Here is a 17,909-nt window from a genome sequence, read left to right as displayed (position 1 = left end):
TTTGATAATGTTTTATGCAGTAACATAGCAAATGGAAGGTGTAGGCATTCCTTACAACTCAGAAGGTACAGTGGTAGATAAATAACCTAGATGTGTTCTCCATAAAACTCAGCAGTGTGCATGGACAGACTGAACAACCGAGATAACTTCAATAGTAGTAAATCCTAGTAAAGTCTCAGGAAGTCAGGGGTCAATGCTTCCTCAATTGCTCTCCCCTTATCTTTTTGCATTTATTTGTATTTTATTTATGTGTACATATGTGAGTATCCACAGAAACTAGAAGAGAGCATCTGATTACATGGGTACCTGCTGTGGGTGTTGGGAATTGAACTTGGGCCTTCTGGATGAATAGCAGGTATTCTTAACTTCTTGAACCATGTCTCCAGCCTCACATTTCACCTAATTTTTTGAACTAAATCTGGTTCTCACTGATTGGGCTAGACTGGCTAGCCAGAGAGTCCCTAGGATTCTTCTGTTTCTGTGCCTGGAGCCATGGGGATTACAGGGATAGGCCACTGTGTCCATCTTTTTTGCTCTTCTGAAGATGCTGGAGGATCTGAATTCAAATCCTCATGCATGCATGGCAAACACTTTACTCACTTATCCATCACCCCAGTCATCTGTCACTCTAACCTAGGAGGCCACATTCTGCCATTTCCACACTATGCGACTAGTTACATGAGTCAGTCATGTTCATTGTACAAGGGGATATTTACATGGTATGTCATCTCCAGGGCTGGCACACATAGATAATGGTTATTCAATAAATATAATTTACAGATCCCAAAGAAACCCAGGACAATTCTCACTCAGTACCTGTGGCTCCTCCCAGCACTTCTCACCCTACCCCCTTACCCTAAACCTCTCTAGCCCAGGGGCCGAGCTTTGCTTCTCCCAGCTTTTTATTCCTATATAATTCAGAAATTCTGGCCACTAGCTGTCTTGGCCCTTTGGTCCTTGACTCCTCTCTTGATCTACTTGCCCTCTCTCTTCTTCTTCTCTCTTCTCTTCCTCTCTTGCCCCCTCCCCCCTCATTGTGCACTTCAATATGGGCCTTTCTAGATGCCTCTGGCTGTATTCTCCTCATATCTACAATAAAACTTTCTCCTCAATCATAAAAAAAGAAAAAAAAAAAGACTAATCCTAAGAATGAAATACTATCCCGAGACTTCAAACATCTTTTATTTTAAAGTCATAAATCTAAGATATCACCAGGAGTATTACAAGTGATGGGAGTTTCAGCCAGGTCTCTGATCCCAGTGAGTTTTCACACTATACCCTATCTTCTTTATGGAAATAATAATCATGCATAGGATTTCATTCAGTTAAAATATTTAACCAGGAATTCTATCAGATTTTAAGAGAAGTTGGCAATTCTCATACATTACTGGGTCTGCCTTTGTTAAAATTCTCCCTGATCTGAAATTCAATGAGGCACTTGGGTTCCTACCAGGTCAGGTTCCCTCGAAATCCTCAATTACACAAAAACCAGTTAAGGAACATTTATGCTCCCACTGTTTTGAAAAATCTTTCAAGAAACTTCCATATACATTAAACAAACACAAAGATGTATTGCCAAGTATTTCTTTCTTTCTTTTAAGCTATAAAGTACAACTCCAGAGTCAGAACTCAGGAGCTATATGGGAAGCATTGTCCTTCATAGAAAAGATTGTTGTAGAACAAGGTTTATTCCAGGAATGTATTGAATAAAACTAGCTTATTACCACTAACATTCTGCTTAATTTTAAAGGTATAATACTGAATAGAATAATGGATTATATTAATATCACTTTATTGAAAGAGTAAACTGATTTATCATAATTATTTGTCCAGATATCACCCAGATCACTTGCCACAAACCTTCTAGTGTCTGATAAGAGACTAAGATACAATTTGATAAAAATAAAATTATCATTAAACATAATGAAAAATCCAATTTGAAAATCAAACAGTGTGCTGCCCAGCTTAATGCTTTGTTTAAGGTGAAGTTTGCAATGAAGATGAAAGAGCTGGTGTAGTTTACTTAAAAGAGCTATTCTGAATCTTTGAGAAAAATTAAAAAAAAAAAACAATTAAGATCTGTTAGGGAAGGCTCGCCATTAGCTTCCAAGGCAATTCACTCAAATGTTAATACTTGTAATCTTTAAAGTAAAATAGCTTTTAAAATTTAATTTAAAATACTTTAAAAATTATTTCATGAGGGTGGGGGAGGCAGGATTTACCATAAGACTTGTGCTCATAAACTAAAATTCACCTCTATGGAACTTTGAAATGAACTTCCTTAAACTCATGTAAATGCCAACTGTTATGTATACCATTTGGAAGGAATTGGTTTAAATTCACAACTAAGAGTTGAGATTATATTGTTCTAGATATCTACCATCGATTCTAAAGAAACTTTCTTTACAACTGATTTCCCCCATGTACAAAGTTTACATACTTTCTTCACCTGTCATCTTGGAAAATTCTTGGTTGTCTAAATTTTTATTTTACATTTTGAGTGCTAAGAAATGTATTTATTAACTTTTTGACAAAGACAACTTATTTAACGGTTTTCAATAAGTAATAGCACTTTCAGCACAAATCTAAGGGTGTTATTACAGAAACTACAATGTGGATACAGGCTTTGACATAGATTTAAGAATTTCACATTTAAAATAATCACTACTTATTAACCTACACTCAATAGTGTAATTATACTGTGGCTTATGGAACACCCACCACCTGAACAAATCCTTCAGTTTCTGTATAACATACCATAATTTATTTAAACAGTCCCTCATTAATGAAAATCTAGATATTATGCTGATGATGGAGGCTTGGCTTCCTCCATCTTACCCTTCATTTAACTGTACCAACTGGGAGACTACAAATCACATTCCAAAGTCCCTTGCAGCCACACTTCTCAGTGTCAGTTGGGTTCTGCCTCTTACATGATGCTGATATCTCTCTTCTCTCCTCCCGCCCTTGCTTCAAATTTATGCTGGAAAGGACAATAGATGAAACATAAATTTTCTCCTGCAATGACATCCCAAAGAACATGTTTAAGTTTCTAAGAAGCAGGAGAAAGAATAGCAAGGATGTACTCATCTGGTTTCCTCACCTCTGTACCTCACAGGTGGGTTAACCATTCAGTTTCTTCCATTTTGAGGGGACAAAAGTTGCAGCAGCAAGCATGTTGCTCTCAATTCCAACACTGCTCCAGATTGTCTCTGCATTACTTCCTTAGAGTAGTGGTTCTATGTTGTGAAGTCTAAAAAATGCCTCTCTGACCTTTTCAAAGTTTTTACATACAATCCTTTTCTAGTGTTAAATCTCATGAATTACTTATCAAATAACTACAATGATTTCTCTTTCCCTCACTGAATTCTGACACAATCACTTGCTATGACCAACAACCACTTTTTTCTAAATAAAGTTATACTTTATAGACAGTAGGATTAATTGTCTTGATATACTGTTTTTTCAACTTTCTTTAAACTAACACAGTTGAGTAATCTTCATAAAATTAAGATAATTGCTGGTGGTAGAGCTTAGAGGTAAATTGTGGACATAGTATTTGCAAGGCTCTGGATTCAAAACCCTGCCCATCCCCCATAATTCTATCATGCATTCTATACAATTTAAAATCAGCCTCTCACCTCTTGTGAATTACTACCTACTCACGTGCTTTTGCAGTTTTTTCCTTTTTTGGAATCTTACATAAAGGGACATATCCTTTAAGAGGAAAGTGCAAGTTATCTCAGGTGTTCTCTTGAACAAAAAACTTATACAGAGGTCAACCTTACAGATACCCCATATCTCCTTGGTACATATCTTTACACAGTGTTAGAAGGAAGCAATGACTGACTTAAGAAACTGAATTATGAAAAGTATTGGTTAAATCTCCATGAAATTTTCTAGATTAGACACAATTTGAGGTTCCACTGTAAAGCAGGATATTTCTATTTAAAGCTGATAGCAAGATTGTTGCTCTGGAATACATGTCCTTTCTTGAGGATGTTATTTACATCATGACAGATGAAAAGTAACCTGTAGAACTGGAAAAGAGAATTCAGTGAAAGAAGAGAAAGGTGTTAAAATTACAGCAATGTAGGCTACCCTCAGTAATGCTTTGCAAATAAATAGACAGCCACTACTAACTCAGTACTTTTCACTACTTCTCAGATATTAATCTGTTGAATTCTTTCATGAGTCATATCAGAAACAGCACAAGCAACAGTTGCTATTGGTGGCTGTTCACCATGTGGTAGGCCTGATATGCATGAGTAAGGAATAAAGACAAGTCAGTTTAAACCCTTCCACCTGAATGCCACTGAAAATCAAGGTTTAAAGAATGGAGAAAAAAAAATTACAGATTACCTTAAAATTAAAAAGTACATTGAAATAAAAAATAGTGTTTATATATTTTAATATAAACCACGAACCAGTTTAAACGGGGGGAGGGGTATAGGAAAACTGGAGATATTTCGGCAAGTTTATAGTCTCTGAATTCCTCTTATGAAAAAGTCAGTCAGTTAACGCATTTCTAAATCCTAAGTGATAAAATCATCAAAATGCAAAAGAATGACCTATAGCAAAATGTCTAAAACAATGAAATCAGATTGTCAATGGGCCATTCTGGATGACGATGTGTTTTCTTAAGACCCTTCCACTATATTTTCCTGAGAAAAGGGGGATAAACTGATAGAATGCAAGTAGTTTAATACTAGAAAGCTAAGGCATGGTTGTAGGACTCCAGGGTGGCTTTCTTAAACTTCAAAATCTTGTGGTATCAAAAACAGACTAACAAGAAAATTTATTGTGCATGTCAAACAAGAGTTCCAACAGATTCAAATGTTTGACTCACACACAGAAAAAAAACTTGCCAAGTTAATGTCTGCTACCTTTTTCCTGATGACACATTGAAGACTAGTTGAATGCAACCTTCCAAAATTAAAAGCAAGCAAAGAAGTACAGCAAAATAAAATGATGCTCCAGAGAAATGTTTCCTTTTTCTCCATCTAGAGGAGTCCATGTAGGAAGACAAATTTGACAACCAAGTTCTCTTCTCTCCTGCTTTCCCTATACCCTTTTATAAGCTATTTCTCATCTAGCAACAGAAATTTAGCTGTCACAAGATGTTTAGTGTTTCAGTACCATCTTAGAGCTTAAAAGAAAAAGAACCCAAAGAGTTATTTACTGTTAAGTTTAAAGCCTTTTCAAAAAACATAACCAACACCTAAGACAAATATAAACACTCTCATCTGCTCCAGTAACAACCCTGCAGTCCTGTTAGCATCCTGGTCCTGCCCATTACAACTATAAGTAATTGACTCTGAACAAGATAGTTAATTGATTTGACCTCCACAGAAGAGGGTAATAGTTGTGCCTATTTTATAAAGTTAAGGTGAGAATTAAACATGTCAATGTACATAAAGAGCTTAAAATAGGATTTGGTACAGAATAAATGCTGTGTAAGCACAAGCTGTCATTGTTATTGCTGCCATCATGAAAATAAATAAGAGTCTAAGAAAGTGAAAACGAATAGGTTTTAGAACCAGACATAGGTTTTTGAAATGCTTGCTTAATATAGATGTAACACTGGATCAGCTATCTGACCTAACAAAAGCTATTTTACAATTTATGAAGAGGAAACAATACAGAGTAGTGGCATCTTAAAAATGAAAGCTGGTAATAGCAAATGGAAAAAAGTGATGGATGGACAAGAGCAATGACTGTCACTATGACCAACTTCTCCTAAACCCTGTAAGTTCTCCTGTGTTCTGCAGAAGCTGTTGAACCCAGAAAAATGCAAAGTTAATTTCACACCACTCTCAAAAGGAGAACTTTCTTATATCCCCCAAAATCAGGAAGAGAAGGAAAAGTACAGTGTGAGTGTGTGCACTGTGTACATGTAGGGGGGCTCTGTGTTTATCAGTGCATATGTGTGAGTCAGAGGTCAACACAGATTATTCCTCATGGGATGTCCATCTTATTTTGAGAAGCACCCAGAGAGTCTCCTGTCCCCACCTCCTCAGCACCAGAAGTATGAGCACATGCTATCACACCCAGGTTTTTCTTAGGTTCCTCAAGTCTTGAACCTCCATGCTTGGGTGGCAAGCACTTTACAGACTACACTATCTCCCCACAGCAACACAAAGGTGTATTTATCTGAACTAGGTTCTGATCCAGCCCTGTGACAAAGTACCAAGAATAGCTACCCTGCTGGAGTGTAGACTGAAAATACAAAAAGACAGTTTCATCATGCATACAATTTTCAGAGCAGTTGTTTTACTTTATAATGAGTAATTGCTTGCTATTAAAAGGCGTTTTGAGAACTGTTAAAAAATCAGAGCTTTGATACAGTTTGTGAATTTTGTAATAAAGAAACAGTTGAAAAACAATAGGAAAAAGCAGAGAGTTTTAGAACATGGATATCAACTGTGGAGAGAAGACATACGGCTTGTGAGAAATAAACTACCCTAACTGTGTGTGTACAAAGCAGGCTCCTGACTCAGAAATAGGCTGGATGGTAACAGCTCAGAGAAGGAAATGCTGGATGTAACCAAAAAGGAAGGAAGAGAGCAGGCTGACAGGGAAGACTTGTTTGTAACATTCTTTCAGGAGACAGCATGTTTTATTCGGGGGTGATTTTTATATTTAAAAGGTGTTTAAAACTTCCTTGGAAAATCCTGACCAATTCACAAGAGGGCTTCTCATTCCTGGTGTTGGGGTTTTTGTTAGATGATCTCTGGCTCTTGGAGGGAGCATTGTCAGACCAGATGGAAAAATTTCATTTAAACTATCTAGGTATGTTGATACACTGAGTTATGTGTATTATAGGCATTTTCAGGTAGATAATTATTTTATGATTCCTTATGGCTTTTTCAGATATCCTTACTGTTAGTTTGCCTCCTCCCTCTGTATTTATCTCCTTTGCTAATCAAAGACCCTATGTTTCCTATTTTCTCTACTAGATCACTTGTGAATGCTGTTCCCCTCGTCATTGCTCCCTAATTCCTCTACACTAGCAGTAGTTGCTTTTTACTTTGCTGGCTTCTGTGAACTCCAGGGTAGGTACTCACACCTGAAAATTTGGAGCTAGGAGCTTCTAATGAGAAAAAACATGCAACATTTACCTTTGTGGGTCTGGGATACTTCACTCAATATGATCTTTTCTAATTCTATTCATTTACCTGCAAAGTTCATGATTTTTTTTTATTTATAGCTGAATAGTGCATATATATACCATATTTAAAATAGTACATATGCACCATATTTCAATATCCATTCTTCAGCTGAAGGACATTTAGGTTGTTTCTATTTCCTAGCTATGGTGAATAAAGCAGCAATGAACATGCTGAACTGTGAAGTATGATGTACAGTCCTTTGGGGTTCATGATCCTCCATGGAGTGGGGAGGAGTTATGAGTCCCCACCCCTAACTGAGGAGCTATGGCTTCTGGGGGAGGGAGGGCTAGTTCTCTTTAAGAGTGTGGCTTCTAGAAACAGCTGACTTGAACAAGCAGGCGCTCATGGACCCCAGACTGATAGCTGGGAAACCAACATAGGACCTACCCAGACCCCCTGAATGTGGGAGTCAGTTAGGAAGCTTGGGCAGTCTATGGAGCCTCTCTCTGGTAGTGGATCAGTATTTATCACTAGTATACAAATGAACTTTGGAAGCCCATTCCACATAGAGGGATACTCTCTCAGCCTAGACACATGGGGGAGGGCCTACGTCCTGCTCCAAATGATATGACAGACGTTCAAGATCCCCCAAGAAAGTTCTGACCCTCCCTGGGGAGCAGAAAGGAATGGGATAGGGAGTTGGTGGGGGTAGGAGAGTAGGGGAGGGAGAGGAAACTGGGATTGACATGTAAAACAAGCTTGTTTCAAATTTAAATTAAAAAAAGGAAAAATAAACTGTCCCCCCAGAAAGTAGAAAAAGCGAGAGAGAGAAAAAAAGTGTGGCTTCTGGTGCTCCAATAGGTGGTCCAACACCTACACTCATATGGGTAGCACAAATTGGATTTAGTGGACCATTAAAAAAATAGATAATGAGGTTGAGATGGGTGAAGGTGGATCTGTGAAGAGTTAAGGGGAGAAGGAGAGAGAGAAAAAGCCATCCTAATATTCATATGAAAGCACAAAAAGATTCTAAATATCCCACACAATCATAATCAGAAAAAATGCTTCTAGATATTAAAATATTTGACAATTTATTTTGGTATATATTACAAGGAAATGAAATCAGTATATTAAATAGAAAAAACTACATTGTAAGATATTCTCAAAGAATTAATACAGATATTATGTTTAAATAGAAACCTGTACATGAAGACCTAGCCACTATAATTACAGCCACTTGCTATGTGTGTTATACATCTCCTTGTCACCGAACAAGATGATCTCAAAATTGGTTTTACTTTTAGACATTATATTTCAAATAAAAAAGAAACTTCTAGCAAGATTAAATTCTCATAATAGCCCACTGTGAGCTTTCCCTTTGGATAACCTCAAAGCTTCCCAGGCATAAGTACATGAGACTAGCAGTCTGAGATTTACTCCATTCATCAATGTCTGTCAAACAGATGAAGGTATATATGAGTTTAACTTTATAACCTGTGATGGTTAATGCTGTTTGTCAGTTCCTGAGATTTAGAATCACCACAGAAACAAACCTCTGGACATTTCTGTGAAGGAGTTTCTAGAGTGGACTGAGGTAGAAGACCTGCTCTGTGGATGGAGGGCAGGGGTCACCATTCTATGGGATTTCTAGAGTGGACTGAGGTAGACGATCCACTCTGTAGATTTGGGGAGGGGAGAGTGTACCATTCTATGGGATGGGTCCTGGACTCAGAAAAGGGGAAAGGTGAACTGAGGAGCACAACTCACCTCATGTTCTTGCCCCATGCCTCCCTGCCATGACTGCCTGTCCTCTCCAACTGAATCAAAATATTACCCACACACCCACCGACACCTGGTTTTTGACAAATAAGCTAAAATTATACAATGGAAAAGAGAAAGTATCTTCAACCAATTGTGCTGGCATAACTGGATTCTGGTGTGTAGAAGACTGCAGATAGATCCAAAATGAATCAAAGACCTTAACATAAACCCAGCCACACTGAACCTCTTAGAAGAGAAAGTGGGAGGTTCTCTAGAACAAATTGGTACAGGAGACTGCTTCCTGAACATAACAACAGTAGCACAAACCCTGGGATCAACAATTAATAAATGGGCCCTCCTGAAACTGAGAAGCTTCTGTAAGATAAAGGACACAGTCAACAAGACAAAACAGCAGCCCACAGAATGGAAAAATATCTTCACCAACCCCACATCTGACAGAGGGCTGATTTCCAAAATATACAAAGAACCCAAGAAGCTAGTTACTCAAACACCAAACAATCCAATTAAAAAGTGGGGTATAGAGCTAAATAGAAAATGCTCAATAGAGGAATCTAAAATGGCCGAAAGACACTTAAGAAAGTGCTCAACATCTTTAGCCATTTCGGAAATGCAAATCAAAACAACTTTGAGACACCATCTTAAACTTGTCAGAACGGCTAAAATCAAGAATACCAATAACAGTTTATCCCGGAGAGGATGTGGAGAAAGGGAAACATTCCTCCACTGCGGGTGGGAGTGCAAACTTGTACAGCCACTGTGGAAATCAATATGGGGGTTCCTCAGGTAATCAGTCTACCTCAAGATCCAGCAATTCCACTCTTAGGCCTATACTCAAAAGATGCACATTCATTCAACAAGGACATCTATTCAACTATGTTCATAGCAGCATTAGGTGTAATAGCCAGAACCTGAAGCAACCTGGATGACCCCCAACTGAAGAATGGATAAAGAAAATGTGGTACATTTACACAATGGAGTATTACTCAGTGGGAATCTTGAAATTCTCAGGCAAATGGATGGAACTAGAAGAAACCATCCTGAGTGAGGTAACCTAGTCACAAAAAGACAAACATTCATATACTAGACATAGAGCAAAGGATTACCAGCCTACAATTCACACCTCCAGAGAAGCCAGGAAAAAGGAGGACACTAAGAGAGACATACATGCTCCCCTTATTAGGGGAAAGGGACAAGATCTCCTGAGAAAATTGGGAGTATGGAGGCGGCCGGGGGAGGAGTTAGGAAAAAGAAAAGGGAGAAGAGGAGTGGGGAGGAAGACATGAGGGAGCACCAAGATGGAGTCAGAGGAAGAATAGAGGAGAGCAAGAAGAGAGATAGCATAGTAGAGGGAGCCACTATAGGTTTAAAGAGTAATTTGGCCCTAGGGAAATGTCCAGAGATCTACAAGGATCCCCAACTAAGAATCTAAGCAGTAGGGAAGAGGCTATCTTAAATGCCCTTCCCCTATAATGAGATTGATGACTACCTTATATGCCAATCTAGAGCCTTCATCCAGTAGCTGATGGAAGCAGAAGCAGACACCCACAGCTAAGCCCTAAGCCCAATTCCTGGAATCCAATTGTAGAGCGAGAGGAATAAAGGTGTCAAGACCATGCTGGGGGAACCCACAGAATCAACTGATCTGAACAAGGCGGGGAGCTCATGGACCCCAGACTGACAGCTTGGAAACCAGCATAGGGCAGTCTATGGGTCCCCTGATAATGGAACAGCATTAATACCTAGTGTATCAATGGATATTGGGAGTGCATTTCCCACAGAGGGATACTCTCTCAGCCTAGACACATGGGGGAAAGCCTAAGCCCTGCCCTAAATGATGTGACAGACTTTTATGATCTCCCATAGAAGGTCTCACTTTTTCTGTGGAGGAGAAGAGAGATGGGATGGGAGTCTGTGGGGGGCATGGGACAATGGGAGGGAACTAGGAATATATTAAATAAGAAGACTGTTTCTAATTTAAATAAAACATGAAAAAATTTTTAGTTGTGTTTTTATCTCAGGGTCCACACACACACACACACACACACACACACACACACACACACACACACACACACCACCTCACCTTTTAAATTTGGATTAAGGTCTACTTCATCTATCACTTTAGATTGTACTTTATATAGCTTTTTTAAAAATTAGTATATGAAACTGTGGGTTTCACTATGTTATTTTCATATATATTTTAATTTCATTAATCTTTCTCTCTACTGTCTTTTCCCATTCCTCCTCTTGAAACTCTGATGCCATCTCCCAAGTTACCCTCCCTTCTTTCATGGCATATGTGTCCTTTTAAAATGATTTTACTTCTAAGTTTTATATATATTTGTGTATTTGTGTGTGTATGTGTGTGTGCATGCATGTGTTTGTGTTCATATGAGTGTGGGTATGTGATATGAGTTTGCCTGTGTTTATGTGATTGTGGGTGCCTGTGGAGGCCAAAGACACTGAATCTTCATGGAATAGGATAATGGACATTGGGAACTCAACTCAGATCCTCTGTAACATTGGTACATGCTGAGCCATCTCTTCAACCCCGATATATGAATCCTATTTGCCTCTATCCCCAACCCTCCTTTTAAGATTCTTTTTCCTCTTTCACTATTGCCTTTCTAGTTTGATGGCCTAGAAGCCCTTCACAAATATTCATACATATATGTACATTTCAGAGATGAAATGTGAGAAAGCATACAGTATTTATCTGAATCTGGGGCACTTTGAACACAACAATCTCTCAATATCTATTTTCCTGCAAAAAATCATAATGTCATTTTTCTTCATAACTGAATAAAATGTCATTGTATGCATGTGCCTTATTTCCTTTCCCTTCATCTAATGCTGACAGAAATGCATGCTGCTTCCATTTGCTAGTGACCCTGTATAATATAACTATATGTATGGATGCACAAATGTCTCTGTGGGGACTTGCAGTTTTTCATATGAACTTAGGAGTGGTGGAGCTGGATCAGAAGGTGGTTTTGTTTTTACTCACTTGTTTGTCTTTGTTGCTATGAGAAACATCTATATTGATATTCACAATGGCTGCAGCAGTTTCCATTTCTACCATTTCCTCCTTCATCATAGCCCTGCCAGCATGACAGCTATTCTGACAGGACAGCTATTCTGACTGGTATAAGGCGGGATCTCTACACAGATTTTTATCAACATTCTCCTAATAACTAAAAATGTTGAACACTTTAAAAAATGTTTATCAGCCATTGAAAGATAAATTTAAAATTTAAAGATACATTTCTTCTTTTGAAAAATATGTTTGGGCCATTAGCTCATTTGTTGATTGGAAAGTTGATTTCTTTTTTCAGATATTGCTTGATTGTGTTTATTTGCTTGCTATTTGGGTCAGTTGGAGTCAGTGATTTAATCCTTAGTACATAAACCTGTGAAAGATATCTGTAACTTATCACTCATTCCTTCCTCTAGTGATGAATTCATCTCTGAAATGAATATATATGTATGAACATTTGAGAAGACTTACTAGGTCATGAAACTAGAAATAAGGAAAGAGGAAAAAGAATATAGTACTTTTGAGAAGTACTTTTAGCAGGTCATTCTTTTTTATTTCTTTGTTTTGTTGTTCTTTGTTTTGTTTTGTTGGTTTTTTTCAAGACAGATTTCTGTATGTAACAATACTGGCTGTCCCAGAACTTGCTCTCTAGACCATATTGGCCTTGAACTTGCAGAGATCCACCTGCCTCTGCCTCTCAAGTGCTGGGATTAAAAGTGTGTGCTCAGCTAGAAGGTCATTCTAAAAGTGTGCTAGAGCTCAGCAACAAATCTGTTTCACACTTTTCTTTGTGGAGAGGTGTTTAATTACCACTTCTAACATATTCTATTATAGGATTAAAAAGTTGATACCATCTTGATTTAATTGTATTAGGTTGCATATTTTAGATATTTTAACTTATTGGAATATAAGCTTCCTATGTTTTCCTAATATTCCTGTGGATTTTATTAGGGTCTGCTGTAAAAATTTCCATTTTATCCCTAATTTTGTTCTTTTTGACAGCCTTCCTCCTTTGGTTAGTTTGATTGGAGGTTTGTCAATCATCTTTATCTTTCAAACCACCAGCTTTTTGCGTCTATGTATTCTAATCTTATTCTCTATCTCATTATTTTGCTGTAATACTTACTATTTCTTGTCATCTGCTACATTTGTTTGGTTTTTTACTTTTCTAGAACCCTGAAGTGGATCATTGGGTTATTTATTTGAGATTACTCTGAACTTTACACCAGGCTCTGAGAGTATAACATCATTGCTGTAACAAACAGCATGCCTGACTTCAGAATACTGTATGAAGGAGGTGGGCGAATAAACAATAACTACAATAATAAAATGATGCTCATCAAATATTGGCACAGGCTAGTTGTGAATACATTAAGAGTACACTAGACTTCATAGTGAGCTAAAGGGAAAAGAGGAGTCAGACCTGGATGGGCTCTTCCTATGGGGAGTAAGGAGTTGATTTACCCATGTCCCAACAGGAAAGAAGAAGGTGTTTCCCTATGCTCAGCTTAGAGAAGCCTGTCACAAAGAATGAACCAGATAACAAAGGAAGTGACTCACCTTCTTCCTTAAGTAGGAAAGAGGGGGAAAAAAAAGAAAGAAAAGAAAAAAGAAGCCTATTTTCCCTTTCTAGGTCAAACAGCAGAGCCTAGAAGCTACTCGTATTCACAGCCTCATTTGTACTGTTTAGGACATTTAGAACTTGATCATCAAGTACTTGAGGAAAACATGGTTTATCCTAGAGATGGCTCAGCAGTCAGGAGCACCCAGTGCTCTTGCAAGGGACTGAGTGCAGTTCCCAACACCCGCATGGAACAGCTTACAACAACCTGGGATATGACACCTCAGCAGATACATACATATACACATACATACATACACAAATATGTACACATGATTTAAAATGAAATACATATCTCAAAAAGATCTCTGGATAAGTGAAAAACAAGAGATATCCCCCTGGTGTGTATGTCAGTGGGGGTTGGAGGTAGAACACAGGACCTTCCTTACACATGCTAGGCAAATGTTCTACCTACCTCAAGTCACACCCCAAGACCAGGAACCCCCTTTTGAGAGTATATTCTCTCCATACACTTGCCCAACATTTTCATTCTAGCATCTCTTTTAGTTACACTGCTCAAGGTTTTTGTGGTGGTATTAACTGTAATTGTTTACATTTAGCTCAAATAAAAACCAACAACAACAGAGGAAGTTTTGTTTGTTCCCAGTTTCAGGGTGGGCCTCTTCCAGGTATGCTTAGAGCCTCATTATCAACTATCAACTTTTCTTTTCCTCCCTGCTATTGGTTTTCTTTTTCTTCTTTCTTTACTTTAGTGATCATGATTTGACTCTTAGCCTATGCTCCTACGGTTTAAGACTCTACTAGCATTGTTAAATGAAGACTCTCCAGTTTCCCTGCTGCAGTCCCTTCTGAAATAAGTTACCTTTGCTTTTGTGCTCTTTCCATCAACTATGTCATGCCAAGGGCATGAGCAGAAATGTGAGGGTGAACCTGAAATCCGACCTTCACAAGCACTCTGGCCTAGAGGCACCTACAGAGCTGTCAACCTCTTTTAGACTTGTGAAGACATGCATAGAAATAGCATAAGCTGCCACATTCCTCTGTGGCCAATGTACAATCTAGCTTTGTGGAAACAAAACAAGAGATATTCAAACTAGAATATCGGCAAGCCATTAATAATTTGAACAGTAATTTAAATGTGTTAATCAACACAGCTAAACCACATAACACAGCATTAATATTGTTGGACTTTTTATTTGTTTTCACTTTCCTATATATGCAAATTATAGGTTCAAAACAAGGATTCCATTAGTCAGAACTGGTAACACATTGAAGGCAGTTGTCTCCAGTCTGAATAGCAATGTTCTATAGAAAATTTGTAAGAAACCCTCATGTTTGGTCTTTGTGCTTTTGACAGTACTTGGGAAATGACAGTTAACAAACTGTATTTTCATGCTCAGGATGACTTTATACGACACTGTCCTTTCTATCTTATATAAAGATTTCTTTCAGCCATTTGAATTTTTAAACTCATAAGGATAGGAGAAAGACATCTAGCATCAGTATTAGAAGGGTAGAAGTATGGCTTTGGTACTTGTTTTTATATTATAAAAGGCAAAAGTCTGAATACTCATCACTTGATGCTATGTAGTTACTTATAAACACTCATTTATTTAAATTAACACACAAACTTAAAATGTTCTAAATATTCATCATTTATATTATGTGGTAATTAATACTCACATATTAAGGTTAATACATACAAGCTTATATAGAAGCCAAAAATTCTAAGAACTAAGAACAGAAAAGGGATATTAATGTTTTCCAAAAAGACACCAAATAGTCATTGCTCTTTAAGAAGTAACAGATCAGTGCATTTTCTTATCCCATCAAAAGTCTCCCCAGTAGCAACCTCCTACTTCAAGTTTCTGTTTCTCATCACTGGACTCACAAAACAGGAGAAGAAGGTCACAGACAGGGAAGTCATGAAATATTTGTATATTTTAAAACAACATGCATATCATGTGATTTCCATCACCCCCCCCAAAAAAAAAAAAGAAAAGAGAAGAAAAATGAACCTTCTAGGTCAGAAGAAGTCACTTACCTGCTGCTCCTGTGCTCTAGCAGCACCAAGTTCTGAGAGTGACATGGTGAGCTTCTCTTGCTGCTCTGATAGGTACTTCTGGTAGAGACTAAGAAGTTCTTGACATTCTCTATATTGTAGCTGAAGAGGTGAGATTGCAAATTAAGGAGAAAAAACTGGCTCTCACACACATTCCAATAAACAAAACAAAGACAGAAATATGATAATATTTGGTCAGTGATAGTGAGTATGGAGTCATCAGATAAAAACAGTTCATGTGTCCAATCATGAAGCAATAATTTTTATAAGAAAGCAGCACTGAGCATCCTAGTGAAGAGATATTTCTCTTAGTTCTTTGCAGAGGAAAATGACGCTGGGCATAGAGTACATGCCTGCAATCCCAGAATTCAGGAAGTTGAGGCATCTTGTTGAGAATCATGAGTTCAAGGATGGACTGGGCAACTGCCAGACATGGGAAAGGAAAGGGGAAGCGAAAGGAAAATAAAAAGAAGGGGAGGGAAACAAAAAAAACCAATGATTTAAGACTTAAAACTACAAAACTCTCACAAATTCATCTTTGTGACCTTGAAAGATGAAACTGCAAACAAACAAAACAAAAAAAAACCCTCAAAATGAAAGACTCTGAAATCATTTATATGATAAAAGATTAATACTCAGAATATATAAACAGCTCATAAAATTCAACATAAATAATACTAAACTAGTTTTTTAAAACTGGCAATCTGCAAAAAGAAATATATAAATGATCAATAAGTAAAAGATGCTAAACACAATTGGCTATGGGGAAAGGCAAATCAAAAGTACAAGGAGATAGGACTTCATATCCAGCAGGAAAGCCTTAATCAAAGACTCAAGATGGCAGGTCTAACAAGGATATGTTCAACTGAAACCTAGTTTATCTAACAGGCATGTAAAATGTACTGCTACTTTGGAAGAAAAATTAGTAGTATGTTTTTAAAAGGAAATTTACTATATAACCCAATATATCTCTTTATCCAAGAAAAAAAATTTAAAAGCATAAACAAAAAACTCATACATGGTGTCTTCAGAGAAACCCTGCTCTCTGTAGTTTAGAAGCAACAAGAGCCTAAATGTCCATCAACTTATCAACAGAACAGTATCTATAAAATGGAACATCATTTGGCAATAAAATAAATGAGAGACTGGTACATGTTACACACCTTGAAAATATTATGTCATAGAAAACAGTACTAACACAAAGAATATCTATTATAAGCATTTATTTTTATGAGAAGTCAAGAATAGGCCAAGTGTATTCAGGCAAGGAAGTGGATTGATGGTTACTACAGACTGGTGAAGAGGAACCAGAGAAAAGGGTGCAGGTTTGGGAGGAGATTTTGGAGTGAGATGATGGTAGTGTTGACACTCTGAGAAATATTTAATGCCATTCAATTGTATACTTGAAAATGTCATATTTTATGTAAATAGTATCTTAATGATTAGTGTCTATTTTATACACTGAGTTCCTAACTCTCTCAAGCATAAAGGGATTATTTTTTTGAACTTTGGTTTTACATATTAATAATCACACCACTAACACCATCACCAGGAGTTTTCTGCCCATATATCTTCTTCCTGGTTCATAAAACATGGCAACCTATCCTGGGGTGCCCTTTTCATGGCTCCTAGAATGGGAAGAATGCTAGAGGTAAAAGCACTAGGTCAGAAAGGTCCAATTTCATAGGTCAGAACCTCCAAGCTTCTTAATGTGGTTAGTTTCTGCTAGGTTCCTGTTTGCTCAGATCATTTCTGAATCTCCCTCTCAGCGCTTATTTAGATATGCTGTTGGCAAAAGAATTACTGTCCAATGGGATTATTCTGTACATATATTTCTATACAAGATCATCATGATTAAGTGTAGGGATAATATTTCTTAAATGTCAAAAATTGTAACTAGTTTCAATATTCCTTAACATTTTCATAACCTAATCATTGCTTCTGGGCAGATTCTTGTTCTAATAACTTTTGCCAATCAAAACTGCATAAATAACCAACCGCTTCATTATTCTGGTTATTAACCTTTAACAAAAAGGAGCCCAAGATGGCTTATAGGAGAGGACTGGCTCACAGTGAAAGGCCAGGTCACTAAGCTTATAGAATACATTAATTCCAAGAGCTTATTGAATACTTAGAGTCTGAAACAATAGCAGTAATAACAGAGCAGAGCAGTAATCTAATAAGCTAATAGTTTCTAATGTAGATCTATGTTGAATTTCTATGTTTTTGCATTTCTTTTGTGTGTGTGTGTGTGTGTGTGTGTGTGTGTGTGTGTGTGTGTGTGTGTAAGCTCCAAAAGACATACATGATTTGTGTGGTTCCAAGGGGTTTGTG

General features: G+C 37.4%; 1 protein-coding gene across 1 annotated transcript in view; it reads right to left on the bottom strand.

The window, feature by feature from the left end:
* The window catches only part of Kiaa1328 (KIAA1328 ortholog), a 242,815-nt gene that overhangs the window by 134,121 nt on the left and 90,785 nt on the right, over positions 1 to 17,909 (bottom strand). Inside the window, 1 exon segment of the mRNA XM_051202092.1 lies at positions 15,558 to 15,685. Within this exon segment, the coding sequence (XP_051058049.1) occupies positions 15,558 to 15,685 (128 nt within the window).

This window comes from Phodopus roborovskii, unplaced genomic scaffold (assembly GCF_943737965.1).
Source record: "Phodopus roborovskii unplaced genomic scaffold, PHOROB, whole genome shotgun sequence".
Lineage (NCBI taxonomy): Eukaryota > Metazoa > Chordata > Mammalia > Rodentia > Cricetidae > Phodopus > Phodopus roborovskii.
This window is presented reverse-complemented; position numbering and strand designations above follow the sequence as displayed.